At 45.5% G+C, this 19,297-nt stretch overlaps 1 protein-coding gene across 6 annotated transcripts in view; it reads right to left on the bottom strand.

Annotated features, from left to right (window-relative positions):
* Positions 1-19,297, bottom strand: part of GIGYF1 (GRB10 interacting GYF protein 1) — a 459,255-nt gene that overhangs the window by 133,402 nt on the left and 306,556 nt on the right. For all 6 annotated transcript variants that reach the window (XM_029581610.1, XM_029581609.1, XM_029581612.1 and 3 more), the window contains one exon: positions 1,727-1,809. In XM_029581610.1, the coding sequence (XP_029437470.1) occupies positions 1,727-1,809 (83 nt within the window). The remainder of the gene's footprint in view (positions 1-1,726; positions 1,810-19,297) is intronic.

Below are 19,297 nucleotides of genomic sequence, written 5' to 3'. Positions count from 1 at the left end.
TTTCCAGGTCATTTATAAAAATATTAAAAAGCAGTAGTCCCAGAACAGAGCCCTGGGTTACTCCACTATTCACCTTTCTCTACTAGGAAAATTTACCATTTAGTCCTACTCTCTGTTTTCTATCTTTTAACCAGTTGTCAATCCACACTTTTAAAAAGCAGTTAAAAACTTATTTTCAAGGAAACCTTTGGCCTTTAAGCCCATTGCAACTTAGGTATTTATACCTCATGGATTTTTGAGCTAGCAGTCCGGCTTGAACAGTGATCTTTCATTATGCAGTGGCCTATACTATCTAAGTATAGTATAGGCCTACAGGCTGCTAAAAAAATTGATTGTCATGGCATAATAAACACATTTTTAGTGTATAGCTTCTATATCTTCTGGCTGTGAGTGATGATCAGGCACAGGCATCACAATTAGGCACATAATTCAATTGATCTAAGCAGTGAGTACATCAGTCATGCTGGTCTGATCAATACATCTTGTAAGAACAGGTGGTCAACTTTTGAAGCTCGGTTTGCTGTTTGCCATTGAAAAGCTAGATCAAGCTAAATTCTGGAAATCTGAAGTAACCAAAAATTTTTTCTTCTATCTGGATTCTTGCAACAAGAAAAAGGAATACTTTGACAAAGGAAAAAGAAAACATGAAAACACATGCAAGAAGTTCAGTGAACAGCCGAAGGAGAAAAAGCAAACACACAAACTAGTATAAATGGAAGAAAAAAAGACTAAGGAGACTAGCATGTGTCAGCTACGTAGGAATATCGTACATGCTCTCTCTGGTTCTCTGAGCTCTGAAGGAGCTTTTCTGTCTCGGTGATGTTAGATGACATCATCACTTGTGTGACTGATTACTCTCTTGCTTGACCATGGAGAAAGACCAAATAGACTGTTCCAATCTACCCAGCCATGATTCTTCCATTATGGATAGATAAGCATATAAATTCCTAAATGCAACTCAACACCAGATCTTTCCACCAAGTCTTCTGACTTCTCAACCATTTTCCTACCATTGCCCTCCATATCTGTCCTAAACATGCCCAAAATCAGTTAAAAGTGCTGGCCTTCATAATCTCTAGTAGGCCATTTCAGACTTTGTCATCTTCAAGTTTAAGTATTGGTTTTGTAATAATCAATGTCCTGCACAAAATACCTTAGGAGAATATGTAAAAACTAATGAACCACAATAAATTATTTCTAATCTATTTTAAAGGAGGAAAAGGATTTCAGATGTGATGTTAATGGCCTGCTGGCCACAATGACAGTTCTCATTTGTAAAGCTTAAGAAAGCTTTTAAAGTGACAAATTGTGCATAACCGTAAGTCCAAAAAACGACCTTGTAATAGGAAAAATAATTCTCAATTGAAAGAGATAACACTTAGCTGAAAAAATGGAAGGATAACTTAACCTGGCTGTCCTCATGGAAATGTTTCAAAATCTAAATCAATATGATGCTGTCAGCGTTTCACCTTCACAGGCTGCATCAGGTAATCATATGCACTGTAAATGCTAAGGTATACCAACATGATTCAACATGCTGTTTGATAAATGTCAAATGTTCACAGTGGCATAGGCACCTACATTTTACCAGTCAAAAAGCTGAATGCCAGCCTTTGCTTGTAATAATCAAACCAACACCCAAACTCCTTCCATGTCCTATTACCAAGTTTTGTAAGCAGAGACCCCACACCAGCTGTTTTGGTTAACAGAGTTTGTCTATTCTTACTTTATGTTGCAGTTGAAGTTGCTCTAAAATTGGACCCTGAGTTGAAGAATTAATTGGTAAATCCCATAAACTGGCTTCACTGCCTAGAAAACACAAAAGCAAAAGTTACAGTGAGATACTGGAACACAGGGCAGGAAAGTGGAATGGATGAGGTTACAGCGACAGTACATGACTGCTTCACAGTACAATAAAGCAGAGTTGCTTACCTGTAACAGGTGTTATCCCAGGACAGCAGGATGTAGTCCTCACATATGGGTGACGTCACTGGATGGAGCCCTATCACGGAAAACTGTCAAAGTTTCTAGAAACTATTCACTGGCACACTGAGCATGCCATTATCCCTCGAGCCACAGGGGTCTCCCTTCAGTCTCATTTGTAGTAACAAGTGTAAAATCACTAAATAAAATAAATAAATAAAAATAAGTGAAAAATAAAATAATAAAACGTTTTGGACCCAACACCGCGGGGTGGTGGGTGGGTTTCGTGTTGACACAATCCTGCTGTCCTGGGATATCACCTGTTACAGGTAAGCAACTCTGCTTCATCCCAGGACAAGCAGGATGATAGTCCTCACATATGGGTGATTAGCAAGTTACAGGCTGACTCATTTGTTTTGGACCAACAGTGTACAACTTGTGCAACAGGCACAACAACTGGCGTACAGTTGGGAAAGATGAGGCAGCCTGAAAACACAGTAGATTGGATGCGGAAGGAGTTGGGATTATACTGGAAATAAGTTCTTTAAGACAGATTGTCCAAAGGCTGAATCTTGTCATCCTTCCTTGTCCAAGCAGTAATGGGCTGCAAATGTGTGAAGAGAGCTCCATGTTGCAGCCTTACAAATTTCAGCAATCGGTATGGAATGATAGTGCGCTACTGAGGTTGACATTGCTCTTACCGAGTGTGCCTTTACTTGTCCCTGGAGAGGAAGGTCTGCTTTTTCTTTTTTTTTTTTGTATTTAAAGATTTTTATTAAGGAAAAGTCATCCACAATACAATGGCGTATAAACTGAGACAATACATGAATAACAAAGTGCGAACGAAGGCTCATAACAGAACAATTGGATAACCCTCCTAGTACATAATAAGAGACCTCCAATCCCCCCACCCCCCCTGGCAACGAGTAGCACAAAGTAACTTAAGAAGAACAGTACAAATAGGAAAAAGAGAGAATTAGCTAAAGCATCCTATTATGTTGGGGCGAAAATCAGTTATCACAACGATGAGGGAGAGAGCAGACAACAGCTAACAGCCCCAGTGCTCCAGTGGTCCCACTCAAGGAGTCAGAAAGGACAAAAGAATGCACAACACCCAATGACGTCAGTGGAAGGTCTCAAGCCACTGAATGTAAGGGCCCCATATGTTGTAGAAAACACCCAGCCGGTTATGATGTACAGCCGTGAGTCTACCCAATTGATAATAATTATGTACTCTAGATTGGACTTGAGCTAAACTGGGGAGATACCGTCTGTTCCAATGCTTGGCAATCTCTGTCCTAGCTGCAATAAAAACCTGTTGGGCAAATCTTTGTTGGTCTTTGTGTAATTCCGTTAGGGGGAGGTTCAATAAAGCATTCCAGGGGTGCACTTGTAACTGAACCTGCAACATACTAGAGAGCCAGTTTGTAATCACTGGCCAATATTGAGTGAGCTGAGGACACCGCCACCAGACATGAAAGTATGATCCAGTCTGCCCACATCCCCTCCAGCAATGGTCAGAAAAAGAAGGAGCAAAACAGTGCAAGCGCACCGGAGAATAATGCCATCTATACAACATTTTGTAACAGTTCTCCTGGAGCCCCGAAGAGATGGAACATTTGTAAGCATTGAGAAATACACTGTCCCACTCCTCCTCCTCAAGAGGACGGGCAAAGTCCACAGCCCATGCCTCCTGCTGTCGGAATAGACCCTGGGTTCTTCCATTCAATAAGGAGTAAATCTTAGTAATAGCACCTTTCATGGAATGAGCATTTATACAAAGATGTTCAAATAAAGAGCCGGTTAGCCGAGAAGTGCCCTTCCTGGTGGAACTATGTAAAAAATGATAAATCTTTGCGTAAAGGAGAAAGTCCACATTTACCAGCTGGTAGTGAGACTGTAAGTCAGTCGTAGACATCATCACCCCCTGGGACTGGACATGCTCCAGTCGATAAATGCCTGCTTTATACCAGAGCTGAGAGGCCGTAGAGGAAACAGCCGGTGGAAGGATAGCATTGGTGAACAGGTGAGTGAGTATAGTGTACGTGCCAACCCCCACTAAGCATTGTTTCCAGAGCTGCCAGATTTTCAGGGTGACCTGTAAAGTCGCAGGAAAATAAGGAAAGAGCCCCCAGGTAGAGCGAGGCTGCCATGGCAATGCGGATAGTGGCATAGAGCCAATGAGGGCTTGTTCTAAAGAGACCCATCGTGGAACAGCCTGAGTCTGATGCATGACCACCAGTGCACGTAACTGTGCTGCACAAAAGTACCAACTCAAGTTAGGCACTCCAAGTCCTCCCCGGCTCTTAGGTAAATATAAAGTGGACCGAGCAACCCTGGGAGGCCTCTTACGCCAAATGAACCCAAAAATCAACTGTTGCCACTGCTTTAAAATGCCAGTGGATAGGTAGATGGGTATAGTGGTGAAAAAATAAAGCAAGCGGGGCAAAACGTTCATCTTAACTATAGCAATGCGGCCGAGCCAGGTGTGCGTGTGACGCGACCAATTGTCCAAATTTCCCTTAATATTTTTAATGAGAGGGACGTAATTTAGCTGAAATAGTTGTTGCGATTGAGCTCCTATACGGATCCCTAAATATTTCAGAGCCACAGCCGCCCATTTAAAAGGGAAGACCGGAGTAAGAGATCCAACCTCAACCGGAGTGAGGGTGAGATTTAGTATCTCCGATTTATCATAGTTGACCTTTAAACCGGAGACAGCAGTAAAACACTTAAGTTCACGCATTACTCCCTGTAAAGAGGAATAGGGGTCGGAAAAAGTAAACATAATATCATCGGCGAACAAAGAAATTTTAAAATGGTGCCCGCCCCGCTGTATACCGAGTATATCTCCCGTTTTCCGTATTCGGGTTGTGAAGGGCTCTAAAAAGAGGGCGAAAAGCAGGGGCGACAGCGGGCATCCCTGCCTCGTACCCCTCTCAATAGCAATTGGTGACCCATAGCTACCATTAGTCTTTACCCGGGCTTGTGGCTGGTGATATAACTTAATAATCCAGTTTATGAATTGGGGGCCAAAGGACATGTGAGACAGGACTTGAAATAAAAAAGGCCAATGAACTAAGTCAAACGCTTTTTCAGCGTCAAGCGATAGTAATACCGCTGGGACATGGGTATGCTGAACATAATCCACAATATCTATAATACGCCTAACATTGTCCGCGGCTAGTCTTCCCGGCACAAAACCCACCTGATCTGCGTGCACCAGCAAGGGAAGGAACCCATTTAATCGAGCGGCCAGTACGCGGGCTAGTATTTTTAAATCAATATTGATTAAGGAAATGGGTCTATAAGACCCGCACTGGGTGAGATCTCGGCCTGGTTTAGCTATCACCGAGATACCAGCCGTGTTTGCATGCAGCGCTATCTGGTCACTTCCCCTCAGAGAGTTAAACATGTCCGTGAGTGGGCTTACTAATGTCATAGAAAAGCTACGATAATAGGCTCCTGTGAGACCATCCAGGCCTGGTGCCTTCCCTGGCTTTAGAGTCTTAATAGCTGCCAACACTTCAGAAATCTCTATGGGGCTGTCTAAATAAGCCTGCTGGTCCGGCGTCAGAGTGGGGAGGTCCACCGAGGCTAGATAAGTAGTTATGTCAGAAGCTGTGATATCAGGGTCCCCTCTATACAAATTCGCATAGAAATCTGAGAACACTTGCCGAATCTCTTTCGAGTCAGTAACTAGAGAACCTGTAGCATCGTGTATTTTAGGCACAAGGGTCTGAGCGCGCGCAGTCCTCAGTTTCTGAGCTAAATAGCGTCCCGCCTTGTTCCCCCCTTCAAAATATTTCTGCCTTAGTAAAGTAAGATGATGACTAATTGCTGAGTCATCCAGAGATCGCAGCGAATCTCTGGCCTTCAGTAGTTTGCGATAGATAAGAGGGGAGCTGGTGGCCACATGCTGCTTGGACAAATCAGTAATTTCTGCCAACAATGTCATTCGAGTTCTATCCCGTTCCTTATTACAGTAGGCAGATCTAGCTATAAATAAACCCCGAACCACGGCCTTAGAGCACTCCCAGACATTAGAAGGTAGGGTGCCAGCGACCTGGTTATGGCGAAAGTATTCCTGCAATTGCTGCGAGATACTGTCCAAGAAGGCCTTATCTTTCAGCAAAGCATCATTCAGTCGCCACGGTCGAAATCCCTTATCCAAGTCCCCAAGGCGTACCTCCAGCCAAATAGGAGCATGGTCAGACCAAGTTATAGGCTCTATACCAACTCGAGAAACATTAATTTGAAGGGGGGAGGAGACAAATAAGTAGTCAATGCGGGAGTGTGTACCGTGGGGCGCCGAGTAGAAGGTGTAAGAGCGTGAGTGGGGGTAGCGTTGCCGCCAGACGTCCACCAAGCTCCATCTGTCCAGTAAGGACTGCCACTCCCGTCCCACCCCAGTATTGCGGAGAGTTCTGGATGAACTGTCTAATGCAGGTTCCCTAGTAAGGTTAAAGTCCCCACCCAATATTATTTCACCCTCACTATGGAGTAACAACATCCTGTCAATATCGCATAAAAATTGAGTTTGGGAGGTATTAGGTAGATATACGTTACAGAGAGTGAAAATGTCAGAACCAACTCTAACTTTAAGCAATATATAGCGACCAAGAGGGTCCAGATGTTGAAACAGTACATCATGTACCAGAGAATTGGAGATAAGAATACCAACACCCGTATACCTACATGTCTTAGTACTGGCAGCCCAAAAAGCAGTGAAGGCGGGAAATACTAAAAGGCGCTCATGATGCTTGCGTATGTGGGTTTCTTGAATAAAGGCTATAGTAGCACGTTGGAATTGTAATTCTTTTTGCAGCATTTGGCGCTTGCGGGGGGTATTAAGTCCCTTAACATTAAGGGATAGAAGACGTGTAGCCATCATAAGACATGCAAGGTACAGGATCCCCCATGAAGAAACAGCCAATAAACAGGCCGCACAGCAAAGAAGCCATATAACTGAATCCCCCCTCCACCGACAGTACAGACAGTCAACATAATAGTGCTAGAGATTACTGTACAGCAAGAAAAACAACAAAACCCGTTGCCACCCATGTCAGTCCCATTATATCCCGGCTGAAACCTGCGGGATATTGAAATCTTCGGGAGCTTGCACATCCGGGCTGGGACAGGCAACACAAGTGCAAATAACATCTCCCGCCCCCTTGTAACAGTTAACTGATGAAATGAAGAAAACCCAACTGTTTATTTGTTAAACATACTAGAACCGTTGCGCCGTAGCATAGGAACAAGTTAAACATCGGTATTTAACCAAATACCAACACCGAAAGTCACCGCTGCGTACAATAACTTTAGAAAATCTCCACGCCCCAGATGAGGCAGGCTGAGGTCCTATCAGCCCTGTTCAGCTGCATGGGATTGAGGAGTAGAGGGCTGTCGGCGAAGACGCTTGCCTCCTTTTTCTGCACGCTGCCACCGCGGAGCGGTGTCAAGTTTAGCCGAGGCTGACGCCATCTTAGGTGCCTGGAAATTGATAGGCAATTGGGCTTGCTTGAAGGCTTCAGCGGCATCAGCGAGCGTTTTCATGCAATACGTGGCCCCCTGATGTTGAAATTGAAGTGCGAATGGAAAAAGCCATCGATATCGAATGGAACAAGAGCGGAGGTGGCCAGTCACCTCTCGTAGCTCATAGCGCTTCTGTAAAGTCACAGGCGCTAAGTCCTGGAAGATGGCCAAAGTGGAATTATTCCAGTGTATATCTTTAAGTTGGCGCGCAGCTTCATATACCTTTGTTTTTAATTGAAAGCTGTGAAAGCATATTACCAAGTCTCTGGGGCGTTGGTCCCGTCTGGGCCCCAATGCTCTATGCGCCCTCTCTAAGCGAATCTCATCCGGGGATGTCGGCGAGTCACCCGAACCCCCAGAGACATTAGTCAGGAGAAAAGAGCAGATTTGCTGTGCTGTAGCCATCGCGTCGACGAATTCCGGCGTGTCCGGCACCCCACGTATGCGGAGGTTGCAGCGGCGTCCGCGGTTTTCAAGATCCTCAATTTTCTCATTTAACGTTGATACTTCTGTCATTAGCGCTATTTGCTGGGTATGGAGCTGATTGAGAGACTCCCCGTGTCCCTCCACACGAATATCCAATTCATCTACCCTCCTGCCCACTGACGCAAGATCTTCCCTCAGTTCGGCAACGGAGGCCATTATATCAGCCCGGAATTGCTTCATATCGGACCTGATCTCGAGGAACCAGTTGCGGGCATCTGACTTGGTGAGGAGCTCAGGGTCAGGGCCAGAGCGGGGCGTCGTCGCCGCAGAGCTAGCGTGTGAGTCAGCAGGCGAGCTTTCGAGTTCCAAATTGAGCTCCGCCTGTTCCGCGCCAGCTAGGCCCGAGTCCGGTGGCAATTTCTCGTAAGAAAATTGTGTCAGGTCCATTGTTTTGCGCTTCGCGGCCATCGTTAGATAAATAATGCAGTAGCAGAGAGAATTCGCCGCAATTTAAGCGGAAAATCCGGCAAAAACGGTGTGGGCTAGAGGGTTTAAGAGCTAAGGAGGCGGGAGCTCTGCGCTCATGCGACTGCTTCCATGCGCCGTGCAACAGCGCCCCCCAGGTCTGCTTTTTCATAGCAGAAATCTATACAATCTGCTAGCCAGTTGGAGAGAGTTTGTTTGCCCACTGCAATACCCAGTTTGTTTTTGTCAAAAGAAACAAAGAGTTGGGTGGATTTCCTATGGACTGCAGTGCGGTCTAGGTAATATGCAAGTGCACGTTTACAGTCGTGTGTGTAGAACCCTTTCACCTTGGTGAAAGTGAGGTCTTGGGAAGAATGTGGGCAAGACAATGGACTGGTTCAAGTGAAAGTCTGTAACCACCTTGGGAAGGAATTTTGGGTGAGTACGGAGGACCACTCAATCATGCAGGAACCATGTGTAAGGTGAGTATGTTACAAGTGCTTGTCACTCGCTAACCCTTCTAGCAGATATAATAGTACTAGGAAGAGAACTTTCCATGTAAGAAATTTAACATCACAGGAATCAATAGGCTCAAAGGGAGAATGCATGAGCCTTGCTAGTACTACATTAAGGTCCCATTCTGTGACTGGTGGCTACAAAGGGGGTTTTAGCTGAATTAAACGACTCCCTCCACCATCATGACTCTCAGAGGAACCTGCGGTCCCAAAACACAGGCCTGCTTGCCATCCCTCACACAAAACTAGCTCACCTCACCTCTACCAGACAACACACCATCTCAGTAGCTGGCCCCTCCTTCTGGAACAAGTTGCCCACCCAACTAAGACTAGAACCATCTCCCCAATCATTAAAAAAAAAAAAAACCCTGAAAGCCTGGCTATTCCAAAAAGCCTACCAACATAGTCTAATTTACCCCCCTGCCCCTCCCAACTCCACCCCCTCCCATCCCCCCTAATAGAGCCTCATACCCCTTCCTCTCAGCAATCAGTTATTGACTCATATTGTTTCGATGTTTCAAGAATATTATTACGTTTCTATGTTTCAATGTTACTATGTATCAAAAAGACACCTCAATCTCAAGTTTTTATGCTTATATGTCATAATGTGTTTAAATAACATTTAGTCACCTTGTTCTTAAGTTAATTGTTTTAATGTTCCTATGTATCAATAAGTATGTTTCAATGTATCAATAATAAGACACCTTAGTCTTACTATTCCATTAGTTACAATGTAAACCGATGTGATATACGCCAATGAATGTCGGTATATAAAAGCAATTAAATAAATATAAATATATTAAAACTCTCAAAAACCCGACAAGGGGTTGCGCTGATATCGGAGCATCCCCTACTCCCTTGTGGTAAGCTGAAATAGCACTCAGGTGTACCCTTACCAAAGTCTGGAGACCAGAGTCTGAAAGGTGCCAGAGATAGTCTAATAAAGATGATGTGGGGCAGGAAAAGGGATCAATACTTTTCTGTGTGCACCACATGGTGAATCTTTTCCACTTATAACGATAGGATTTTCGTGTGGAAGGCTTTCGTGAAGCTACAAGATATTGAGAGACATTAGTTGAAAGATTGACTGGTTGGAGGATCAAGCTTTCAACATCCAGGCTATGAGGGATAGCGCAACCTGCCCTGATCCTGAGTTATGAGAGTGGGTGCTGGGCCCAGGCGAATTGGTTCTGCGATTGAGAGGTTGAGAAGTATGGGAAACCACACTTGTCGAGGCCAATACGGGGCTATGAGTATCATTGACTCTTTGTCCTGTTGTAGTTTCACGAGAGTTTTGGCTATCAGCATTATCAGGGGATACATGTATAGGAGGCCTGAGTTCCAGGGGCGAGCAAAGGCGTCCCTGGCTATTTGGTTTCTCTTCTTGTGTAGGGAGCAGAATCGGTCCACTTTGTGATTCAGTTCGGATGCAAAGAGGTCCATTGTTGGTTGACCTCAACGTTGGAATATCCTGGTCGCTACTAAAGGATCCAGGGACCATTCGTGGGGATGGAACTGTCGAGTGAGGCAATCTGCAACTAGATAAGTGGCCCAGAGAAACAATCCCAAATCTGTGCGGCATCTTGGCAAAGAAGATAAGAGCTCGTTCGTCCTTGTTTGTTCAAGTACCACATGGCAACTGTGTTGTCTGTTTGTATTAGCACAGTCTTGTGTGAAAGGCAATCCTTGAATGCATATAGAGCATAACGTATAGCTCGAAGCTCCAGGAAGTTGATGTGAAATGTTGCTTCGAGTTTTGTCCAAGTACCTTGAGTCTGAAGATTGTTCATGTGTGCTCCCCAACATAAGGTGGATGGCATCTGTAGTTAAGGTTACTTGTGGAACTGGTTGCTGGAAAGGTAGGACTGTGAGCAAGTTGTTCGTGTTCATCCACCAGAGGAGAGATGAATGTAACTGGTGGGTTATTTGAATTTGAGACAACAGTGGTTGAAAGGCTTGGAGCCACTGTGATCTCAATGTCCATTGCATTATTCTCATGGCTAATCTGGCCATAGGAGTGACATGGACTGTGGAAGCCATGTGGCCTAGTAGAATTAGGAACTGATGGGCTGTTGTCGTTTTCTTTGTGCGCAGAGATTTCGCTAATCTGGAGAGTGTGTCTGTGTGGACTTTTGGTAGGAAAGCTTTTGATATGGTGGGGTTAAATTCTGCTCCGATGAACTGTAGAAGGCGAGATGGTGTGAGGTGGGATTTTTGGTAGTTGATTAGAAATCCCAATGAATGAAGCAGATTGATTGTGAGCTTGAGAGAGTTGAGAGCTTCTTGTTTTGATTGGCTCTTGATGAGTCAGTCGTCTAGATAAGGAACAACGTATATGCTTTCCTTGCGTAAATGGGCCGCTGCCGCTGCCACTGCTAGGCACTTTGTGAATACTCTGGGTGCCGAGGCAAGTCTGAATGGAAGAACCCGGTATTGAAAGTGTTGATGACCCACTCGGAAACGCAAGAACTTGCAATGAGGAGGGAATATTGGAATGTGAGCGTAAGCATCTTGAAGATCCAGAGAACAGAGCTAATCTGCTGTTTGAGAAGGGGAAGCATGGTGCCTAAGGACACCATCCTGAATTTTTCTTTTCATAGAAATTTGTTGAGATTTCGAAGGTCTAAGATGGGACGTAGTCCTCCTATATTCTTTGGAATGAGAAAATAGTGGGAGTAGAATCCTCTGCCCTGCTGAGGTCGGGGAACTGGTTCCATGGCCCTGGCTCTCAGTAGGGTGGATAATTCTGTTTGTAAAAGAGTGCTATGATCTTTGTGTATCCAGAGGGATTTTGGTGGGGAATCTCTGGGCACTGTGAGAAAATCCAGATGGTAACCTTGTGTTATAATGGATAGTACCCATTGATCTGTTGTGATGTTTGTCCAATTGGGTAGAAAGAATGAGACCCAGCTTCCAACTGGCAAACCTTGGAATGGGTTCCTGGAGTGGCTGCTGTTCTCTGGAAGGTTTTCAAAACCCAGATGCTGGGCCTGTCTGAGGGGGAGGCTGAGGTCTGGATGCTTTTGGTTGCCTGGAGTGACCTCTCTTGGATGGCCTTGTCCTACCAAGAAGTGCTGGTGGATAATACCTTCTTGGTCTATAAAAAGGTTTTCTAGTATCTTTTCTGGTTGGTCGTCTTGCAGAAGATGGAGTTTCTGCAGCAATGATGGACAGTTGGCGCAGAGTTTCATTATGATCCTTTAGCTGTGCAATAGCATCTTGCACCTTTTCTCATAAAAGGTTGTCACCAGTGCAAGGAAGGTCTGCCAATTTCTCCTGAACCTCAGGCCTGAGGTCGGATGCCTTCAGCCAAGCCCATCTTCTGGTGCTGCCAGTCTGTCGCTGCCATTCTGGAAGATGTCTCAAAACCGTCATAGGCTGCACGCACTTTGTGCTTACCTGCTTCTAGGCCTTTGTGAATAATAGAATTGAAGGAATCTTGATGTTGCTGTGGCAGAGATTCTGACAATTCTTGCATCTGCTTCCATAAATTTCATTGGTATTGCGTCATGTATAATTGGTATGAGGCAATCCTTGATACAAGCATGGAGCCTTGGAGCATTTTATGTCCCAAATTATTCACCAATAATTTGCCTCTATCAACCAATATTGACTCTCTCACCTTCCTACCCATTCCCTATCTCCTCCATCCCCCCCCCCCCCCCCCCGCTTACCTTCCCTTTTCCTCCCAACCTTAAGTTAACCTTTATATGTCTCGCTACCTAATTGTTGTTCGCTGTCTATTTTCAGTACTCTCTAGTTGTATTAGTTTGAAATCTTTCCTTTCTTCGAAAGCCCATGTTTATGCTCCCTGTTTAATGTAACTTTATCTTCTATATAGTTGTTAATTGGTTTCCCCTAGTTCCATTGTAAACCGGTACGATAAGACTTCGTCTTGAGCATCGGTATATTAAAAAGAATTTAAATAAATAAAATAAAAATAAATCCAGAAATTTCTGCTCCTTGCCAGGAGCTGTGGATGAATGTGGACGGATTGTTTTTTATCTTTTTTGGGCGGACTCTACCACAACAGATTGATGTGGGAGTTGAGGCTTTTGAAAACCTGGTATATGCTGAACCAAGTATGTGGCATCAGTCCGCTTGTTCACTGGTGGAATTGAACAGGGATGTTCCCACAGTCTATGTCGAAGATCAACTAGGACTTTGTGCACTGGAATGGCAACTACCTCCTTGGGGGCATCTACAAACTGGAGAACCTCCAGAGTTTTGTGCCTTGTGTCTTCTTCGGTTAATAACTGGAAAGGAATTGTGTCTGACATTTCCTTTACGAAGTTGGAGAAGGAGAGGTCCTCAGGTGGTGACTTTCGCCTTTCTTCTGGTGGAGATGGGTCTGATAATATATCTTCAGAAGAAGAATCGGTATCCACATCCTCCCAGTTATCTGATAAGGTGTGACGTGGAGGAGTGGAATGAGGGACGAGGGATGAGAAATGGCATCGAAGGATGTAAAGGCATTGATGGTTTTGGCTGAAACCTCAGTGGCATCGAGGTGGATGTGGAATCTATGGCACTGATGGAATAGTCAGGCGCCTCGGTTCAGAAAGACCCGATGGTCCTGGTGTTGGCTCAGGCATCGGTGAATTAGAGTCTGAGGTGTCATCATCCGAAGAACCGGGAATTGGTATTTGTTTTGGATGTTTGGTCGGTGATTTCGGTTTCGATGGCAGAGGTTGCATCGGCAGGGCACCGATCAAGGTATAGAGTCTTGCAAGCAATGATGTAAGAACCGATGGCTCTGGCATCTGCACCGGTGGATGGAGATTTCGAAGAGCTTCGATGAATGCCTGGTGGATGAATCCGTCCAGTTCCTCCCTTATAGCTGATGAAGTCAGAGCAGCTATAGGGGGTGGCAGAGAAGGCGGAACTGGCTCTTCCACAGGTCCCTGTGGTGGCACAGTACCCGGCACCGATACCGGTGGGGATCGCCTTGGACTAAGAGGCATCGAGGGTGTAGACGGCTCCTCTACTATAGTCCTCTTTGGTGGCAGCTCGATGGCCATTGAAGCCGCCCCGGGAATCGAGCTGACATCGGGTGTAGAAGTTAGTCAATGCTGGTGTCGATGCTTCTCTCGGTGCTCGGTACTTTTCTTTTCCAACACAGAGATCGATTTAGTCGATGACCTTGATGGAGTCAAGGATGGGTGGTCAAGAAGCCGCCTGGTTTTAATTACCACTTTTTTAGCCGCTCCTGCCGGTGACGACTGCGTTGATGTCGAGGTCGATGGAAGTAGCTGAATTTTGAATAGTATTTCCATTTTCTCCAGACAGGCTCGTCTGCCTTTAGCCGTCATTTCGGCACATTGAGGACACGAAGTAACACTATGTCCCTCGTACATAGTACACACTCGTCAAGGGGGGGGGGGGGGGGGCGGTGATCGACATCATACGAGGGCAATTTGGGCATTTTTTAAACCCAGTTGCCATTATAACTAATTTTGAAGGCCGGACAGCAGTCGACAGCCTTCTGGAAACAAAAACCGATTAAAACTGTATCGACCGCAAGAAAGTTTACTCTCCGATCGATGAAAAAAATGGAGACCCCTATGAAGGGGTAAGTTTTGAGAATTTTTCGAAACTTTTTCTGAGGAAAAAATGTGTGAAGTATCACACAGGGCTCCTTAACCGCGAAGCTAACTGCAGAGCGGAAAAAAGAAGACTGAAGGGAGACCCCTGTGGTTCGAGGGATAATGGCATGCTGGGCATGCTCAGTGGGCTCAGTGTGCCAGTCAAAAGTTTCCAGAAACTTTGACAAAGTTTTCCATGATAGGGTTCCATCCAGTGACATCACCCATATGTGAGGACTATCATCCTGCTTGTCCTGGGATAATGTAGAAACCAGCCATCACCTGGGTGGAAAGCCTATCAAGATTAAAACTCATCAGTCCCAGTCCTTACTAGCTGTAAAGCTGAATAATGCATGTCCCACAGGGACCCCTGCAGCATCTCAGCTATGAAAAGGAAAATTGGTTCTTACCTGCTAATTTTTGTTACTGGAATACCACAGATCAGTCCAGATAAGGGTGTTTTGCATCCCTACCAACAGATAAAGACAGAGAACAACTTTTCAGGCACTGCTACTTAACCTAGAGTGCCACCTGCAGTCCTTCACTATTGAACTGTACCCAAGCTAAGATGTCTACTTCCAAAAACCCAAATGATTTTCCATCTGGGGCGAGCAGAGAATCAAAGTTGGAGCCCCCTTATAAATATGAAACCCCCAACCACCAGGGTAATGAAAACTTGCAACCTTAACTGTTTAACCTATATACAATCTTCGCAAAAACTGCATTCTTAGCATCTTGAAGTGGGAAAGGTCTTTCAAAAAAAATAATGGGATGGGTTTCTGGACTGATCTGTGGTATTCTAGGAATGAAAATTAGCAGGTAAGAACCAATTTTCCTTTCCTGTTCATACTCCAGATCAGTCTAGCTAAGTGGGATGTACCCAAGCCCCTCTACACTGGGTGGGAACACAAAAGACCTGTACGCACACACTTTCTCCAAATGTTTCATCTGGTGTCCGATCATCCAGGTGGTAATGCTTGGTAAAAGTGTGCAGGGAAGACCATGTCGCCGCCCGACAAATTTCCTGTGGAGATACCAACTGACACTCTGCCCAGGAGACTGCCTGAAGCCTAGTAGAATGTGCCCACAGCCGCTCTGGAACTGATCGACCCTTACATATTTAGGCCAAAATAATCGCCTCCTTCAACCATCATGCAATCGTGCTCTTAGCAGCTTTACATCCCTTCAGAGGTCGGATCATCCCTTTCAGAGATGATCTGACCTCCGAAAGGCATTAGTGACTAAGATATTGCAACAGAGCTCATCGAACATCCAACAAGTGAAGTTCCTTCACATGCAGCATATCTGCCATCAGGTGTGGAAAGGATAGCTAAAAGTAAGGAATCATACGCAGCAAATCCCTATCGTCTGAAATCTGTAGAAAAGGATCTCTGCACAACAAGGCTTGAAGCTCTGAAATCCATCTAGCCAAACAAATCGCCACCAAGAAAACAGATTTCAAGGTGAGGTCCTTCAAAGATGCCCTTAACGGTTCAAAAGGTCCACAAAGCACTCGAAGAACCAGATTAAGGTTCCACGATGGACACATCCTATGAACTAGTGGACGCAAGTGATTCGCCCCCTTAAGAAAGCGCACAATGTCCAGATAAGACGCCAATGACCTCCCCTGAAGCCTTCCTCAAAAACAGCCCAAGGCTGCTACTTATACTCGGAGCAAATTATAGGCCAATCCCTTTGCTAAGCCATCCTACAAAAACGCCAAGACCTTGGAAACATCAACCTACAAAGGATCAAGGTCATGACTCAAACACACTCCACACTCGGATATATGCCAGAGAAGTGGATGGCTTCCAAGCCTAAAGCAAATTAGCAATCACTGGCTCTGAATACCCTTTAAAGCAAAAACATCACCTCACAAAAGCCAGGCCACTAGACAAAAGAAATCCGCCTGCTCCGAAAAGATGGGCCCCTGGCTTAGCAACCCCTGCAACTGCCCTAACTGGATGGGACAGTCTACTGCCCGCTGAACCGGATCCGCAAACCACGGACAGCATGACCACTCTGCAGCCAAGAAAATCTCTCTTCCTGGATTTTGCTCAATGCGACATAAGACTCAGCCCTAGAGAGGCCTCAATGGAAACACATACAGCAGAAGTCTCGTCGGCCAAGACTGAACCAGAGCGAAGAATCCTTCGGAGCCGAACTCCCTCCTGTGGCTGAAAAACCTGTCGTCCATCTTGGCATTTCCTCGAGCTGCCATGAGATCGAACTGTGGCTTGCCCCACCTGCCCTGAATGAGAGCAAAGACCTCCGCTGACAACTCCCATTCCCCGGGATCCAGCTGCTGCCTGCTGAGATAGTCTGCTTGCACATTGTCCACTACAGCCACATGAAGCTGCTAGCACTGCCAGATTTTTCTCCGCCCAGAGAAAGAGATCCTGAGCCACTAGACAACTCTTCTTCCCATTTTGACATTTCTGTATGCCACCACTGTCAAAATGTCTAAGAAAACTCACACTGCACACTCCCGAATCTGCAGAAGAAAGGCAAGTAACGCCCTGCAAACCACCCTTGTTTCCAACAGGTTGATCGACCAGGAAGCTTCCACTGGTGACCACTGACCTTGAGTTGACGGCCCTTCAACACACCGCTCCCCAACCACTGAGGCTGGCCTTTGTGGTCATTAGCACCCAGTCCGAGACCTCCAGGTCCATTCCTTTCTCCAAATTGAGCCGTGACAGCCACCATGAGAGATTGGAACTGGATTCTTTTTGAAGTGGTAAAGGTAGCTGAAACTCTTCTGACAATGGATTCCAATGGGACAAAAGTGCCTTCTGGAGAGGCCGCATGTCAGCAAACCCCATGGGACCATCTCCAGAGAAGATGCCATAGAACCCAGAACCTGTAAATAACACCAGACTCTGGGTAACGAAAGCCGCAGACGAAGAACTTGAGCCTGCAATTTGACCATCCTCACCAAGGTAAGGAACATCTTGCCTAATTTGGTATTGAACCGTGTCCCCAGATATTCCAACAACTGTGTCAGCTCCATGTGGCTCTTTGCTAGGTTTATCACCCAACCCAGGGACCTCAACCACTCCGTGATGCATCGAATCGGTGACATTCCACCTCTGACGTTGCCCGGATGAGCCAATTGCCCAGCTACAGATGTACCAGGATCCCTTCCTTTCTTAGGGCTGCTGCCACCACCACCACCTTTATTGAAAGTACTTGGTGCTGTCGCCAACCCAAAGGAAAGTGCTCGAAACTGAAAGTGCTCTCCTAACACCATGAATTGCAGAAATGTTTGATGGTCTGAATGTATGGGATATGTAGGTGTGCCTCCGTTAGTTCCAACGATGCAAGAAACTCTCCTTTGCAATCCACTATTACCATCGGTAGCATCTCCATATGAAAGTACAGCAACCGCAGCACTGCATTGACCTTCTGCAGATTAAGAATGGACGGAATGGTGCTCTCCATCTTGGGAACCATTAAGCAAACTGAATATCTTCCTAGTCCTTGCTCACATAGGGAGCGTGGGCGATGGCTTCCAGGCGCTGCACCGCAAGAACGTATCCTATACCACTGCCCACTTGGCGCAAGACGCTCAATGGGACACCATATAGGCTTCTTTGATTGGGCACGAAAATTCTAAGGTGTAGCCATCTCTTATCACTTCGGCTCAACCCATGGTCTGGACTGATCCGGGTACGTACAGGGAAAAGAGGGCAAGTCTTCCCCCAACGGCTTTCAGGGAAGAATGGACCAGCCCGCCTTCATCCTCCAGACCCTGGCCAATATCTCTGGAAAGTCTACATGACACCCGAAACAACTGCTGCCTTCCTGAACCTTGTTTCTGCGTCAACACAGAAGAACTCCTATTGGAGCAAAGCTTCCTCAAAACAGAGAATGTGACAGAAAGCTCTTCTTGACAGTCTTATCTTCGGGCAACTTGTTCCTTTTCAACTCCCCCCAAATGCTTCATCAGCTGTTCCAGATCTTCTCCGAACAGCAGCTTTCCTTTAAAGGAGAGATTACAGTTACGCTTTGAACCACACATCTGCCGCCCAATTGTGCAACCACAAGAGTCTCCGAGCTACTATTGCGGACACCATATTCCTGGTTGAGGTCCGGACCATGTCGTACAGGGCATCTGCCACGTAAGCTACTCCCACCTCCAACCGAGCTGCCTGGTTGGAATCAGCAGGAGCCCCTGACGTCGTCTTCTGTGCCTTCTGCACACAGCAAAAACAAGCTCTCTGCATCAGGCTAGCACAAACTGCAGCACGAAGGCTCAACACTGAGACCTCAAACAGCCTCTCAACATGATTTCCAACTTCCGATCCTGGACATCCTTCAGCTCATCCAACCCTGCCACGGGAATGGTCGTCTTCTTGATTACTATAGACACTTTCGTAGACACCTTTGAAAGTCTCCAAAGTTCCAAGGGCTTCTCTGGCAAGGGATACAACTTACACAAACAAAGGCTAGTGTAAATCCATATGTTCTCAGCAATCAACAAAAAAATGTTTTTAAAAATGAATTTTCTATATTATCTTTTTTAATCTGTTTTTTTTTTTTATTTTCAGTAAGTTTTATTATTTGAGAGGAAAGACTTCAGTACTGGTTGAAAACGTAACAAACTGAATTCAGCACCAGTTGTTGCAATCATGGGTCAGAAAACCTCTTGTTTTTATTTAATTTAGAAAAACAGTGATCCTTCTTTATATTTAATAAAATCCTTTTCCAAGAAATGAGCAATGTGTCCTAAGGTACTCCTTCATGTATATCCCATAGGACCATTAATGTGCTGCATTTATTTGTTGATATATTGGTTTAGACTAGTCCAATAAATTTCATCTCAAGTGAAACAACCCACTTATC

This window comes from Rhinatrema bivittatum, chromosome 16 (genome assembly GCF_901001135.1).
Source record: "Rhinatrema bivittatum chromosome 16, aRhiBiv1.1, whole genome shotgun sequence".
NCBI lineage: Eukaryota > Metazoa > Chordata > Amphibia > Gymnophiona > Rhinatrematidae > Rhinatrema > Rhinatrema bivittatum.
The sequence above is the reverse complement of the archived record's forward strand: the minus strand, read 5'-3'. Positions and strand labels throughout refer to the sequence as shown.